General features: G+C 32.5%; 2 protein-coding genes across 2 annotated transcripts in view; one reads left to right on the plus strand and one right to left on the minus strand.

Annotated features, from left to right (window-relative positions):
• kuz (zinc-dependent metalloprotease kuz) overlaps positions 1-17,110 on the minus strand; it is a 372,259-nt gene that overhangs the window by 125,761 nt on the left and 229,388 nt on the right.
• On the plus strand, positions 6,645-9,203 carry LOC141480012 (uncharacterized). The gene is made up of 3 exons (XM_074169687.1): positions 6,645-7,729; positions 7,787-8,471; positions 8,700-9,203. The coding sequence occupies exons 1-3, from the start codon at positions 7,561-7,563 to the stop codon at positions 8,746-8,748; spliced, it is 903 nt and encodes a 300-aa protein (XP_074025788.1). The 5' UTR covers positions 6,645-7,560; the 3' UTR covers positions 8,749-9,203.

The raw sequence follows: 17,110 nt of genomic DNA on the forward strand, positions 1-17,110 counted from the left end.
GAAAATATAAAATGTGTCTCAAATATCAATCGCTTTAAAAGAAAGTTGAAAGAGCATATTCTTCAAAGCCAGAGACTTGAATTTCTACGTCTATTTGAGTAGATGAGAAAAAACCATACATATCTTTGCTATATTGTCCACTTACAATTCTGTAATACATATGTGTTTATTTATATATGCATGTATACAGGGTGTTCCTTAAACATATGCTAATATTCAAGAAGGTAATTCTTAGACCCATTTTAAGGAAAGGCATGGAACATATGTACCAAATATGCCAGAGATGTCTATAAAATTATCTCAGTTATTATTAAAAAACTTATTATTTTTGAAAACTTTGCCACCCTGTATCTCAAAAGTTAAGTTTTTAGGAAGTTTTTTTCTTAAAATGGGTCTAAGAATTACCTCCTTAAATATTAGCATGTGTTTAAGGAACACCCTGTATATGGGCACTATCGTTTTGTTAATATACATTACATCCATTTTCAACAACATCCATATTGATTTCAACCCGTTTTTATGTATTATCACTAGTATGCGTATTTTATATTTGAATGATTTTATATTTAAATGATATAATATATCAAAACTGACTACTTTTTTATATTTATGCTTATATTTGTAATTTTATATTATCTTTTGTGTTTTTAATTTCATATATTAAGTAGTATATTTTCATATGCAAATCCCTAATATTTATATATTTTATACTAATATTTATCATTTTTTCATTATCTCTTTTGTATCTCTTTTTCATCACATACAGCAACATCTGATGCTTTTGTGGTTTCTACGATGTTTATCCAACTGTATGTATCAGTTTAGTTATTTCTTTTTGTAGTTTGAATCTGAATATACATTATTATTATTACCATATCCGTAAGATTGGTAGGTGTCGACTGTTTTGTACTTCACATATGGTATGGGGTGTTTGTAATGTAGAATAAATAAAAAAAAAAGAATAGCTTAGGTATAAATAACAGTACGAGATGAAACACTTTCCCATTTTTTCCATCATCATTGTTGTTATCAGATGTAAGATAACATGTATTGAAAGTAATTGAATATAGTGCAAGATTTTTTGATTTTTTATTAATGCAACTTTTCCAATTCTGGAATATACGATGGAAAAAACCAAAATTACTGACGAAAAAAAGTTTTTTTCAAAACATCCATGAGATTCTCAATTATCTATCAGCATTGATGTTTCATGAAGAATATTTGGGTTCAATAATTATTGGTCCGTTTTCTATGATTGCTATTTTAGTGGGGTCTCAAGTATGTAACTTGGTCTCACATAATATATTTCCAGCAGAATCAAGAACTGTAGAGAAACGTTTCTGGTGGCATTGTTCAATAATAAATAGATATAATTGTATGGCTCTATTTAATGGTCTCCTAGGTCTCTTGACTTTTGACTTTTTCTGTACGGTTATTTGAAATATTGATAAGGAATGCTATAGTAATATGAATAGCTGGACAGTGCTATAGAATGTTTTAGCAGTTCAATAACAGGTACAAAAATGTACTGAAGAAAAGAGATAGCGTCTTTGAGAACCTACTGAGAAGAAATTAACTAATTTTTCCATATATTAATTTGTATTATGTTCAAAAAATATTCCTCACAGGGATTTTCATTACAAAAAGAATTTTACTCAGAAAAGTAAAAATGCTTTATAAATTGTTTTTTTTGTTTCTAGATGAAATAAAAAATACTACTGGTTTGTCAATTTTAACAAAGTTATAAAGAAACAGAGCTGTTTGGTATTGTATGCAATACTTTTGGGCTCTGGTATCAAATCACTGTTTGTATTATAAGCTATTAAGCCTAAGGACTTATTATTCAATCCCAGTAGCTTTTTGAAACATTTTGTGGAAGATCAAGGCATCGTATCTCTTCTGAGTACACTTTTTTAGTGGCATTTTATCCGGTCGAATTTGCATTGTCAAGAAAGAACATTAATGTAACTTTTCAATGACTCACAAAATGCTTCTGGCAAAAAAAGTGATAGAATTAGCTTCGGAATCAGCTTTCTTCTTCCCAAGAAGAGTGAATCTAATTAATTCACAAACTGTCATGGTAAGCATATCGTGGTTGAATTTCTGTGGGTTATCATAAGGAAAGTTTTGTGGTCTATGTCAGTTTTAATCTGAGAACAAGTAATTACTAATCAAACGTGTACATTCATTTCTGAGCTAGCAAACATACGTTATAAGGTGAGACATCGTTGATCAATAGCTCGCACAATATTTGGATTTTGAAGAAGAGTGCACTCCTAATATCTGAACTAAGTAACATCTCACTGTTACCTTAATACCTAAATATAAGATTTTCCAAACCGTGGAATTCGTTCAATGTTTGTTAGCTATAGTTTATCAATAAATGAAATTCGTAGACGATTCTCTGAAGCTAATCAATTGCGGTAAACCTAATTGTTCAAAACATGAAATTGAATTCAGAAAAAATTGAAATGATTTTCTCCCAGGCGCCTTATTCCAGCAAAATAAAACACAATGAGTGGAGGGTTGCTTTAGAGGGCGGTGGAAATTTGCCTTCTATCGTTAACAATAACTCTCTTTTATGATTGAAGATAACACCGAAAAGCTCGCTGTGTGAAAACTTAATAATGAGTACACGTATATTTCACACCGAAATATTTCGGAAAAGAAGTAGCAAATCGGAGTGAAAAAAATTCTTTTCTGATGATGTTGGTAATGAAACTCAACTCAGATTCAAAGTCGTTTTTTTTTAATACAACGTACTATTATTAGTACAATACTGAAACGTCCATGACTATGACATTTCCTACTAGTGGTAAAAAACCATACCAAGATTATGTGACAAAATAACTTTCAATCCAAGAACATTCAACCTCATCAAGTTCAACATCTAGTTGATTGACTCAAGAAAATTATCTTCTTGTTGAACTTCATATGAATGAACATAAATTTGAAAACAAATACTCCATTTCAGTTCGGCTGAAAGGAAACACCAAGTTAAAGTCCTAGCACACGTTCAAATCCGTTTCAATCCAATTTTTTCCTACATACTTTTGAATACAAAAAATAGAGACAAAATATATGAGAAGAATTCGAACATAGTATCGAAAAACAAATTAAGAAAAATGGAAAGCGGAAATACAGACAACCTTCATTCATGAATGGATTTACGTGAATATGAATGAGACATTTATACAGGCTGATTCACGGTGGATGGCACATTAGACGTTTCTGGTGAACCAGACAACGGATCACTTTGAAAATTTAATGGAGGGCATATTCGGACATTCTCTAGCCAACTAAAATATTTTCGACAATGCGGTGTTGCCGCTTCTATTAGAAAGCAGTAGCAACTTTGATTTTTCAAATGGAACACTCTGTACATAATATTATTTTTGGAATCTCCAACAATTGCCCGACAACTTTTCTTGATATTTCCCTATACCTATCTGTTTCCGTTTTCGAAATAAAAATTAATTTCAATTTTTTTCTTCGAAAATCATGACTTCTAAAAATGCCGATATCTTTTAGTTAAGAAGTACTATGATATCGAAATTTGGTTTGGAGTTAGGTGATACTTGGATACTTCCCACACGTCAGCCTAATCTCCGTTACTTCAATACAGGGTGGTAAAAAAATACAGTTTTTTCGTTTGCTTGAAAAAGTTGCTGAAATTTGATTATTTTAAATGGAACACCCTGTATATTATTGAAAATTCGGAAAGCTGCTGAAATTTGCTTTCTTTCTATGTATATCATACCTATACCTAACTAGTCAAGTTTCGGACTTATGAACATTTATTTGTGAAAATGTCCCTTCAGAATGGTATTTCCATTCGATATTTGGTAAGCAGGCCATGATTACTATTTGACAGTAGCGTTGTGATATTCTCCTAATAATATCGACATTTTCGTCACTTCAGAAGTTGCAAATACTTTCAAAACGATGGAACAAAACTATTCAAACGAAGTTCTTATGAATTTGTTTATTATTTTTGGACAGTGTGACAAAATTATCAGCAGCACATGTAGAAAGTTCAATGAAATGTATCCGAATCTAACGCCAATGAACCTCAAGAAATTTATACGAATTCAGAACAATTTCAATGCATTTGGATCAACTTTAAAAGCACCAAGAAACTTGCCTCGACCCGTAACTTTCGAAGACAACCAGATTAATGTCTTAGCATATTTTCACGCATTTTCCGAGTCATCGATAAGAAGTGCTGAAGAAGATTTGGGTATAAAATATTCATCGGTTCAAAGAATCTTGCGAAGACATAAAATGCATGATTATAAATTCACCAAAATTCAAGCAATGAGGCCTCAAGATCCTCAACAGAGAGTAGAATTTTGTGAAATGTTGTTGACACGCATTCAAGAAGATCCACTTTTTTTAAATAAAATTATTTGGACTGATGAATCGAAATTTTCGAGAGAAGGGATTTTCAATAGAAAAAATCGTCATTATTGGTCCAGTGAAAATCCTCACGTCACAAAAGAAGCCGGATTTCAAGAAAAATTTAGTTTTAATGTCTTCTGCATGTTGATGGACAACAAATTGAGGGCGATTCTGAAAATTGATAGGATAGATGAAGAACTAATAGAGAATTCAACTGAAATATTTTCATTGATGTGACGTACCCAAGTACCAAGTACCCAAGCACTGTAATCAGATTATCTTCATTGTCAACCACCGTTTTAGTTTTGATAATTTTCCTTTCGAATGATCCAAAGTTCGTAAGATTGAAGATTAATCTTCTAATGATATCTGGAGATGGTTTCGGTTTTTCTGGATACCTTTTAGCATAAGCATCACATGTTCTTGTTAATACCTTATTGCAATCGCCATAAATCACCGATAAGTTAATGAAATCGTGATTATTATAACCAGCACGAGCCATATTGTACCTTCTGAGAGCACGAATTTGACAATAAACAACTTTATTTCATTTGTCACCAAACATTGCGTTGAAAGATCGACAGCAGCCTACTAGAAATATCAACATTTCGGAAAAGAATGTAAATATAATGGAATATCTCCAAAATTATAAGTTTTAGGTATAAGGAATTGTATCATAACTAGGGCTTATTTTCATAACAGAATTGAACCTTGAGGAAAAAAATAGGGGTTCCCATTTGAAAAAGTTGAGATTTTTAATTTTTCTCATTCACTTATTGGACCCTAGTTTTTGCGCACCTTGTAGATTCGGTTTTTATTTCCTCAATTGCCGCAAAACGCCGTCTTTCCATGGGTGTCAGCAATCTTGGAAACAAGAAAAAGTAAGAGGGAACAGATCTGGTAATTACGTTGGCTGAGGCATAATTACGGTGTTGTTTTTGGACAAAAAATTATGAACAAGCAATGACGAGTGAGCAGGTGAGGTGCATTATCGTGATGCAAAAGATATGAATGAACGTTTTCTTCGTATTGCTTCAAGGATAATACTCCTTATTGACTGGACGACCATGTGGTAAGAACTCCTGATGCACTACGTCACGGTAATGGAAGAAAACCGTTAGCAAAACCTTGACATTTGATCGAACTTAGCGTGCGTTTTTTGGTCTTGGCTCTGCTGGGTTCTTCCATTGGGACGATTGGACTTTGGTTTCGATATCATAATCATATACCCATGATTTGTCACCAGTTATGACCCTTTAGAGCAAATCTGGATTGCCGTTCACGTCATTTAACAATTCCTGAGCAATGCCCATACGACGGACTTTTTTTGTCAACAGCAACTTTTGAACGAACTTCGCTCTCACATGTCCAGAGTTTCCGAAAAAATTGCACGGTATGAGCTAACGAATATGCAAACATCCTCAGCAACTTCTCTTATAGAATTCGACAATTTTCCCTAACAATTTTCTTTACTTTCTTAACATTTTCACCGATTCTTAATGTGCTGGGGCGTCCAGGGCGAGCGTCGTCATTCACTTCTTCTCGACCTTCTGTGAAAATTTTGTACCACTTGTAAACATTTTTTGACTCTGAGTACAATCACTTTATTTGACGTGTTTTTGAGCACTTAATTCAATTTTTTTTACACAAAATTCGACGCAAATTCTTTGATCCATTTTCCTTTCGATAGCAAAACACGAAAATATCTCAATGAAGGAGTTTGTTCGTGAAGTGAAACTGTGATACTGGTTTTCTAACGTATATAATGATATAAAATGTCGTATAGCAAAAATAATATTCTTAATTGTAAAACAACGCCTGAGCTCTTGCGTGCTGAAGGGTTGATTTTGAAGTGTTGATGGTCGATTATCTCGCAAGGGTTTTTGCATCCCTCGCCGAACAGATGCGTGACAGATGGGTCTAAATCTGAACAGAATTCTTGAAAAGTGAAGTTCAAAGTGCATTGAGATGGACTTCAAAGGGATGAGCAGCGATGCACTTCCAACATACAGGGTGTCCCTGGACTTCCTCTTTTTCTCTCGGGAATGTATAGATGGGGTCAAAATATTACCAGTACTTCATATAGGTAACTTTTTTTCCGAAAAGTCTTTGTAACCAAGTTACGGGCCCTCGAAGTTACAAAATGAAAAATGTTTTTCTTTGATAACTTTTCAAGTGAATATTCAAAATCATCCAAATTTTGGTAATTGACTAAACAAATGAATTCCGTCGATGAGCTTTCATGCAGGAGTCAGTTGTTTTGCTACAAAGTCAGGAACGGACTACCCCCGATGGTCCACACCCCAAAACTTTGAAATGACAGATATTTTTCAATATTTTTCAACAAAATAAGGTTACTTGGACAATTTTATGAATAAAAGTACTCGTGTGGAAAGTCGATCGGAGCAACGAGTCTTGATAAAAATGTAGTTCTACTCGACGACATCAAACCCGCTCGTCCACCATTATTTGAAATGAATAATTATCAAAGCAGAAATAATAATGATAACGTTAATTCAACAACATTTATAACAGGAATAATACAAAGTATGCTAAAATGAAGTCGTAAACAAAAAGTACAGTACCTATATGGAAGTTTAAGTCACAATTGTGATAGCAGATATTTTTTCAAAAGAAATATCAAGTTCTGTAGATTCGTGGTGTTTTTGAACTAACAAGCTACTCTGCTATGAAATATCGAATTCATTCCATATTTTGTATGTACATAATACGTGTGGAATAATCACGTTTCGTGTTGATCAGTTATCTGAATCTCATGAAACTCAACATTCGAATGTTTCAAATTCTTCTTCACAGCTAAACTGTTGGGGAGTTTCACAGATAATTATAATTTTATGGGAGAAATTCTTTAACACGAATCTAAATTTAGCTGAAAAAACGCACATCGGAAAAAATATTTACTATACTAATAAAAAGCAAACGAATGAACTACAAAAACGGCTGCACATGATCAGGTGAAAAATATCCAGGGAATAATTATGTTCCATTTCTTTCACAGATGTTGACAAAAAAACCTTTTAGAAAGTTTTGATAAAAAATGAGAAACTGGAATGCGATTTTGTTTTGTTGAGTGGTGCGTTGTCATATGACTATCATTGTATTGTCAATATTCTATAGGATATTTTGAATTTTTTTGATATGGCCGAACAGTTTACATTCAATGAATATGCAGATATGCATGTATTTTATGGACGAGTATTTTGTAATGCTGCAGAAGCTCGTCGTCTGTATTCCGAGCATTTTCCCAATCGAACGGTACCGTCAAGAGAAACATTCAAGCGTGTCGATCGCAGCTTGAGGGAGACAGGTATGTAATAATTGATAATTAATTTGAGCACGTTGTTTTATTTCGATATTATTGTAGGTACAGTTTTGCCAAAACGAGGTGGTGAGGGCGCTCCTAGGACTGTACGTACCGTTGTATTGGAGGAAAATATTTTGGAAGCCGTCGCTGATGATCCTTCAATGAGCATCAGAAATCTATCAGAACAGTTCCATACATACAAGTCCACTATTCATAGAATAATTAGGGAACAACTGCTCCACCCATTTCACATCCAGAAGGTACATGCCATGACACCTCAAGATTTTCCAGCACGACTGGAATATGCCAATTGGTTCATGGATAGGCAAAGAGAGGATATGACTTTTATTAATCGAGTTTTATTCACTGATGAAGCAGGTTTCAGTAGAGATGGAGTTATCAACTCTCATAATTTCCATATATGGGCCGAAGAAAATCCCCATGGGATATTGCAAACCAAACACCAACGGAAATTCAACGTGAATGTTTGGGCTGGTATCATAGGAAACCATCTTATAGGACCATTCATTCTACAGGACCGATTGAATGGAGAACGTTATTTGGAGTTCATTCAGAACGATTTGAATGGACTTTTGGAACATGTTCCATTGCAAACCCGAAGAGATATGTGGTTTATGCATGATGGAGCTCCTCCTCATTTTAGTTTGATTGTGCGTGACCATCTGAACCATATTTTCCACAATAGATGGATTGGTGGAGGTGGGCCATATTCATGGCCATCGCGGTCTCCGGATTTAAATCCATTGGATTTCTTTCTATGGGGGCATCTAAAAAGCCTTGTTTACGCTACACCTATTCACACAAGAGATGCATTGTTGAATAGAATAACATTACATTGTGAAGCCATACGAAACGACCCTGGAATGCTATTTCAAGTACAGAGAGGGTGTCTTCGCAGACTAAGAAAATGTATAGAGAGAGAAGGTGGTCATATCGAGCAGTTTCTGTAGAGGATTTTTCATTTCTGTTTGCTCTTGAGGCTCTTGAGTTTCGTTAGTTAAACGTGTTTGCATTATAAAAATTCGTTATGAACATTTTACCTATCATTTCCATTTTCCTTAAAAACTAATATTTTCGAATAATGGTAGACATCTCAGGATAAATGTTGAATTAACGTTATCATTATTATTTCTGCTTTGATAATTATTCATTTCAAATAATGGTGGACGAGCGGGTTTGATGTCGTCGAGTGAAACTACATTTTTATCAAGACTCGTTGCTCCGATCGACTTTCCACACGAGTACTTTTATTCATAAAATGGTCCAAGTAACCTTAATTTGTTGAAAAATATTGAAAAATATCTGTCATTTCAAAGTTTTGGGGTGTGGACCATCGGGGGTAGTCCGTTCCTGACTTTGTAGCAAAACAACTGACTCCTGCATGAAAGCTCATCGAAGGAATTCATTTGTTTAGTCAATTACCAAAATTTGGATGATTTTGAATATTCACTTGAAAAGTTATCAAAGAAAAACATTTTTCATTTTGTAACTTCGAGGGCCCCTTACTTGGTAACGAAGGATTTTAGGAAAAAAAGTTATATGAAGTACTGGTGATATTTTGACCCCATCTATACATTCCCGAGAGGAAAAGAGGAAGTCCAGGGACACCCTGTATAATGCTCTGGGTGGAATCAAGCGGACTATATCAGTCGAATCTCTCTCGTGCAAGTATCCATAGGTTTCTTGAGATGTTTGGGTCCAATCGAGCGGATAGCTCTTTTCTGTATGTATTCTAGCCATTAACAGGGTATGCTTGTGGGGACCTTCTTTTATCTATATTCTACAGGTCTAATTAAATTAGCCCAAATTTTGGGCTTTATAAAGCAATAAATGCTGCTGAGGTGTGAACAACTTTATAGTTTGAGAAAGTCTTCTATATTGCTGAGAATCTGACTTTGCTATAACTAGTAACGTGATTGCTACGCAGAAAACTGGAACCTGGGTTTTTTGAAGCATTAAATTCAACTTGGTTTCTGTCAACCTAGGCTAATTTTCTCCAGATCTTGATTGAAATATGAAACATCTTATCACACAGAAAATGTGCTGTTGCAGTTGATATATTTTTGAGTGTCGAGAATAGTCCGGACAAGTTAAGATGAAATTTTTCAGAAATTCGTTAATTTCAGTAGCTCGTTCAACTATAGTAAAAATGTAGATTCCAAAAATATATCCACAGATTGTATGTCCTCTTTTTTATTATAAATACAACTATTTCGCATTTTGTTTATTTCAAATAATTAGAAATTTATCAGATTTTGGAATTAGAATGTTTAAATAAATCGAAAATTATTTTCACTACATTCAAAAGATACCACAGAGACTCTAAAAGTAAAGATTGACACTTACCACAGAATAAATAATCTGATAGTGATACCGTTTCGAATTAACTTACCTGAAACAAAAATAAAAATTAGTATATCTCACCAGACTCAATGAATTCGTTATTGATTCGTAAGTAAATGAAAGAATTAAAATATTTGGAGATTCCATTTTCTAAAACATCAAACTTGCAACTAAAATACCAGTTTTCGGTTGAAATTGAAGGGGGTATATTCTTGAGAGAAGTTAATTTTTGGGAAAGAAAGGTTTTGGCTTTCTACTTTTCTATCTTGATACAAAAAAAATGTGCAAATCTTTCACATTTTTGTATAAAGATTTTTTATTTATTTATTTATTTATTTATTTATATATTCAGGATACAAACAGAAAAAAATCCACTACAGTATCCACATAATTAAATTAATATTAAATTAGAGTAATATCTATACTACACATGTACACAGTGTCTAAAGTAAGGGATGAATTAAAATCAAATACAATAACAATAAAAACTGAATAATAGTTATTGACGAAATATGTTAATTATAATTTATTAAAATAATCTTTCAATATTTTTTTGGCAGTAAGCAAAGAAGTATTAAAAATATCGAAGTAGTTTGCGAGAGAATTACCCCATTTAACGCATCGACATAGAGGAGAGTTCTGCGAACAGTTTGTTCTCTTGAAAGGTAAATTAAATAATTCATGTGCTCTGATTGTTCTATTTGGAACATTTAAGTAAATGATTGATAATAATGATGGACAATTTATTTTGTTTGTTATTATTTTTTGTAAAAATAAAATATCTGATATGTTACGCCTATGTTCCAACGATACTAACTGGAGGTCTCGTCTAATTCGCAAAGTATCACTGTTTTCAGTAATTCGAATACCTTGTTTGTAAGCAACGAATTTTAAAAATCGATTTTGAATACGTTCTAATCGATCCATGTATATATTATACTGTGGACTCCAGATGGTTGATGCAAACATTAACTTACTTAATACAAAAGCATTATAGAGATTGTGTATTGATTTTGTTTGATTGAAGAATTTATATTTTCTCTTGACATATCCCAGAGCTCTACTGCTCTTATTTATTACATAATCTATATGTTTATCGAAAATAAGTTTGGAGTCAAAAATAACTCCTAAATCTTTAAATGTATTAAATCGTGACAGCAAGATATTATTTATGTGATATGAATATGTAAGAATATTTTTGTTGCGGGTGAATGATATACAACTACATTTGGAAAAATTGAGATATAATTCGTTTTGTTTACAAAATTCAAATAAATTATTTATGTCACTCTGAATTCTCAAGCAATCTGACAATGATTTTATTTGAAGATAAATTTTCAGATCATCAGCATACATTAAGAATTTGGCATTTTTAAAACATTGTTTAATGTTATTAATATAGATAATGAAGAATAAGGGCCCTAGATGGGACCCTTGTGGCACTCCAGAAGGTGTTGGATAAGGTTCAGATGAATAACCGTCTATAAAGATATATTGAGTTCTGTTTTTTAAATATGATTCGATCCATTTTAGCATCGCACCACTTACACCGACTTCAGCAAGTCTCCGAAGTAGTGTATTATGACTAATTTTGTCAAAGGCCTTGCTGAAATCTGTGTAAATAGTGTCAACTTGAATTTTATTATCCAAATTATCATGTAAAAATTCAGAGTAACAAAATAGGTTCGATTCAAGAGATCGATTTTTAAAAAAGCCATGTTGCTCAGGTATAATAATGTTTTTAATTAAATGAAATATATATTTATAAATTAAGCGTTCAAATAGTTTTGGTATTATTGATATTTTACTTATAGGACGATAATTTTCAATATTATCTTTCCTTCCGTTTTTAAAAATGGGTATTACTCTCGCAACTTTCCAACTGACAGGAAAATATCCATAACAAAGTGACATATTAAAAAGAATTGTTAGAGGAGTACATAAAGTATGAGCACAGTTTTTGCAGAAGATTGCAGGTATTTGATCAGGTCCTGAGCCTTTATTAACATCTAATTCTACTAAGCCTTGTTCTACTTCCTTTTTGCTTAAAATAATTTGTGATAAATTAGAATTATTGTCTGTTTCAGTAAATTGGTCCTGACAAAATGCATTTTGTTTATCAACAAAGACGCTTTTGAAGAATTTTGAAAATAAATTTGCTATCTCATGACCATTTTTTGCTTCATGATTATTTAACTGCATTTTGTGGGGAATCTTGCTGACCGAGTGCTTTTTAATTGATGAAAAGTTCCAAAAACGTTTGGGATTATTTACTACGTCAGCCTCAACATTTACAATGTAATTGTCGAAATCTCTCTTTATTAATGTTTTTGATCTAGCACGGAGAAGCGTGAATGAATTTGAATCATTTAAGTTTTTATACATTTTCCATTTTTTGTGAAACTTATTTTTTTCTTTTATTACTTTAATAGTTGAGGCAGAATAGTATGAAGGAAACTGTCTACTTTTAAAAATTTTTGGAACGTTTTGATCAATTAATTTATTTACAATACAGTTGAATTTCTGAACGGAGGAATCAACTGAACCGGTATTTAAGATATCTCCCAAGAAATATCAGCAAGAGAGTCGTTGATTCGAGTATAGTTCGCTTTTTTAAAATTTAAGAATAACGACGATACCGGTTTCAATTGCCTAGAATATGAAACTTCAAATAAAAATTCTATGCAAGGATGATGAGTGTCCTCTTTTACGAGTGGACAAGAGCATTGTTGTAAATTAGAAATATTAAATTTATTGCAAAGAATCAAATCCAAAAGTTTACCGTTCAAATTTCGAACTGAGTTAAATTGCATAAGATTTTTAAATGAAAAGGTATCAATTAAATCCGAATATTTTCTATCTACATTTGACGCTATCAAGAAGTTGTTCGCATTAGTAGATGGAGAAGTAGAAAAGTAGAAAGAATTTTTCTTTCTCAAAAAGTTATCATTTATATTGAAGAGAAAACAAAATGGGACCTAAACAGTCGCCTTTTAGTTCTTGTCAAAAATTAATTTTTTGATTTCTCAGGTAAAACAATTATCGATATAATAATAATAATAATAATAATAATTTTTATTTTCCTTTAGACAATAAGAAATTTTATAGGAATTGTCTTAAAAGTAGAAAGTAGATTAACAGAAGTTAGGCATACTAACAGTACAAATCACAGTCTTATTCTAAAGATAATTAGATTGCAGAAAAAATAAAATATCACAAAATTTTCACAATAGAGTTACATTACATTAGCTTGCAGAAAAAACGAATCCACGTCATAGAAACACTTTTCGATCGAGTACGATTTCAAGCGAGATTTGAACATGTCCTCTTCCATGTCCATACTGTTTTCACAATATTACTGTTAGTCTATTCAGCAACATTTTAGTAACTAATTATGCAGAACAATGCTTAGTAATTTTTCGAATTATTAATAAATTGATGGATGTAGCCGTTACTACGTGGTAGGAAATCATAATGAAGAAAAGAGAATTGAAATTTTCTATGTTTTTTACCACTTTTATTTGTAACTTATACATTAAACTGTTTAATGTATAAGTTTGAAAATGTCCTTATAGGACAAAACTGCAGTAACGTTAGTTACAAATGAAAGTGGTTAAAAACATAAAAAGTTTCAATTCTCTTTTCTCCATTTTGAATTATTATTCTAACGTTTTTATTCAGCACGCCTTCGCACGGGTAGTAAACATATATGACCGAATTTTTTTCCGTTATGTTCCACATCATTTCTTTCATGAAAAAAGTTCTCGTTTTTAACTAGTTAGGCGTGCTTTTGATGATGTATGGGCTGGATGTTCAGCTCTCTAAAAAGATCTAAGAATTTTGCGATAATTTCTACCCTGTAGTATTAATTCGAATCGTATGGTGTACAGAACATTTCAATGTCGATGAAATGCTTAAGAGAACTGGCGTATTTATTTGATGGGAATACATATAAGAATATATGCCATCACGGATTTTTTGTGAACCTGTTTAACAACTATTAAGAACTAACAGTGAGTTACTGTTTTACAGTTCATTGTACCAGTCCAACTGATGAAGTTACCGTGTAGAGAAACGCGTCTTGAGTAGAATTCATAGTGTGAATATTATATGAATATTATCATGGATATTGTTATTAATTTTCATCAAGTAACGGGTCAGTGTATTCATAACTAAAAAATAAGGAAAAAATGTGGTGGTGTATTGTTTTAATGGTCAAAGGGATTAGGCAGCGTTTTCGATGAAATCTCACATGGTTAGTATCACCACTTCGACTTTACCCGGATAACATCGTCATATTTCAGTCAAGTCATACAAAACATCAATAAATTATACACATAAACTTTCCTTTCGAACCACATCATCCATTAGTAAAAAAGCACATAAAAATCAGTTCGGTAGATTTGGAGTTTATCGTGTTTATAAAAACAGAAAGACAAGGCGGAGGATTTTATATGCATTAATAAATATAACTCGTGAAATGTAACATATAATTTTGTATAGAATAGAATAGATGAACTTTCATAAAACCGTCTAGGTTTTATTGGACACACCAGAACAAAAATAGTGCCTCTCAACGCGCATTTCGCTAATCGAATTAGCATCATCAGGAGATCTGTTTAAAAATAAATCTGTTTTTTCCTTAATCAGCTGAAAGACAGATATTTTTTAAACAGATCTCCTGATGATGTTAATTTGTTTAGCGAAATGCGCGTTGAGAGGCAGTATTTTTGTTCTGGTATGTTAAATAAATCCTTATGACTTATAAGTCAAGTGAAATGGTATTTTTGTTCAGGTATGGGAAAACTGTTTTCAGATAGTAGTAAATTCTACTACAAAAATTGAACTGTTAACTTGAATATCGATATAAGGGCAAATATTGGTTCGACGTACTGCCAGACACAACGTAGCACTATTATGGAAAATCCGGTAATTTGTTATTACAGCTTATAGGGTGCATATGTCAGAAATAAATAATACTGCTTAGCTTCGGTGACAAACCGACTCGATGTCTCATTGAAATCATAAAAATGGTAATACATTCAAATTTATTCAGGAAACGCAACAAATTTTCGAGTAGACTGCTTCCTAATTGGATTTTTGCCCTCTCCGTACCTAGTACGACGAAGCAGGAAAGTAAATTGAAGATAGTTTTTGTACTGAATGAATATTTTTGTAGGGAAAAATAACTACTCACATCAAATGAATCAGTCTTTTTGTAAGTCAAATATATTTACGGGGAAAATGAAAAATCCACATAAAGAATATTTCTGGACCATCCGTTTTGATGACCTAAGAAGACTGTGAGGCGAAAAACTTTAACTGCTGTGCGGAAAATATTAATCAAGAATCAATTACATCGTTTTAATGAGAATGAGTTTCTTTGATCATCGTGCTCGACGGAGTTTATATTGAAACGAATTGATACGAAATTCATTGAAAATTTATCAGTACACCTGAATAGATTGTTTGATTCTACTGTCATTAATGAAAACAAACGAACATTCAACCCGGTAACGTTCATGAAGTGAATTGTGAGGAGGAGCACCATCTTGTTGCCACCAAATTCCTTGTCGTTCTGCTATGGGAATATCTTCCATCAACTGGATCAAATCATTTTCTAGAAAATGTAAATATCGCAATCCATTGAGATTTTCATTGAAAAAGTAAGGTCCTATGATGCGGCCATTGAACAATCCACACCATACATTAATACCCCAAGTAGTTTGAAAATTACTTTCGCGGACCCAGTGGGGATTTTCTTGAGACCAATAGTGACTGTTATGTCGATTCACAACTCCATTATTGTGGAATCGTGATTCATCGCTCCACAAAATTTGACTGAATATGTTAGGACTTTCATGTAATATTACCTGAATACAAGCAATGAATTCAAGTCATCGTTCAAAGTCCGTGGGTTTCAAACCTTGTACCAACTGAATTTTGAATGGGTGGTATTTATTTTCTTTCAGAATTCTCTGTACATTAGATTTACTCACACCGACTTCTTCTGCAAGAGTACGGATAGAAACATGTGGATGAATAATAATATAAGCCAACACATTGATCTCTAAATCTTCAGTTCTAACAGATCTCGTATGATGACGATGCTTTATAGTAGAAGGAAATGACCCAGTTCGCAATTTTTCTACAACTCTCGAAAAAGTCATTCGTGACGGAATGGGTCTGTCTGGAAAACGTTCTTGGTATAGACGTTGTGCTTGACGGCAGTTTTTCTGACATTCCCCAAAAATTAATAACATATCAATGCAATCACTTGGACTATGTTCTATGGCATCAACAAGCATAAGCTACTTGATGAAATTGTGCAATATAAAGCAATTCACCCTCAAGTTAGTCACATTCTCAAGAATTTCAATATTATATTCAACTGATATCGATATCGTATCGTAGAGGTGAGAATAATGGTTTGTATTCAGTAGTAGTCTAGTTCAATTTAATAAAAGATATAGACTGGATTCGTGTACGAGTAAATAAGTTTTTTTGAAACTTTATATTTAAGGAAAAGTGCAATAACTCAACAACGCCGTAACCGAATTTCAAAAACCAAACATGAAATGATATCAGAATTTAACGTACCTATCATCTGAATATGTAATGATATACAGGGCGTTCTATTTAAAAAATGGAATTTTGGTCTGTAGCACCTACACCAAACACCCTGTATATTTAAAAATTATATCAAAATATAGCTCTCATGAACTCCTAAAACTTTTGTATGAAACATTTTTGTGTATCTCCTTCAATAAACCAGATATTGCCTGTCACATAAAATGTGGGACACCCAGTATATCACTGATATTCCGTGAAATAGATCATCTACTGAAAATAACAAACATTGAAAGAAATAGTGATTTTTTGCATTAGCATTGGATATGATGAATGCACAGTTGCAATTTATTTAGTTCTTGAATTACTTTTAAATTGATTATAAATAGTTTTCAGAGAAAATGTCACATGTGTATTAGGCCCAGAATAGTCTAGTTCATATGTACTTTT

The sequence above is a fragment of the Leptinotarsa decemlineata genome, unplaced genomic scaffold (genome assembly GCF_025532065.1).
Source record: "Leptinotarsa decemlineata unplaced genomic scaffold, Ldec_3_MD MMD2_P_RNA_scaffold_5, whole genome shotgun sequence".
Classification (NCBI taxonomy): domain Eukaryota; kingdom Metazoa; phylum Arthropoda; class Insecta; order Coleoptera; family Chrysomelidae; genus Leptinotarsa; species Leptinotarsa decemlineata.

Bases quoted from the DNA above. Each gene is read 5' to 3' on its own strand.
- LOC141480012 (XM_074169687.1), top strand. From the start codon at position 7,561: ATGGCCGAACAGTTTACATTCAATGAATATGCAGATATGCATGTATTT. The intron at 7,730-7,786 runs GTATGTAATAAT...ATATTATTGTAG, and splicing joins TCGCAGCTTGAGGGAGACAG to GTACAGTTTTGCCAAAACGA. The intron at 8,472-8,699 runs GTCTCCGGATTT...GTTTCTGTAGAG, and splicing joins CCATATTCATGGCCATCGCG to GATTTTTCATTTCTGTTTGC.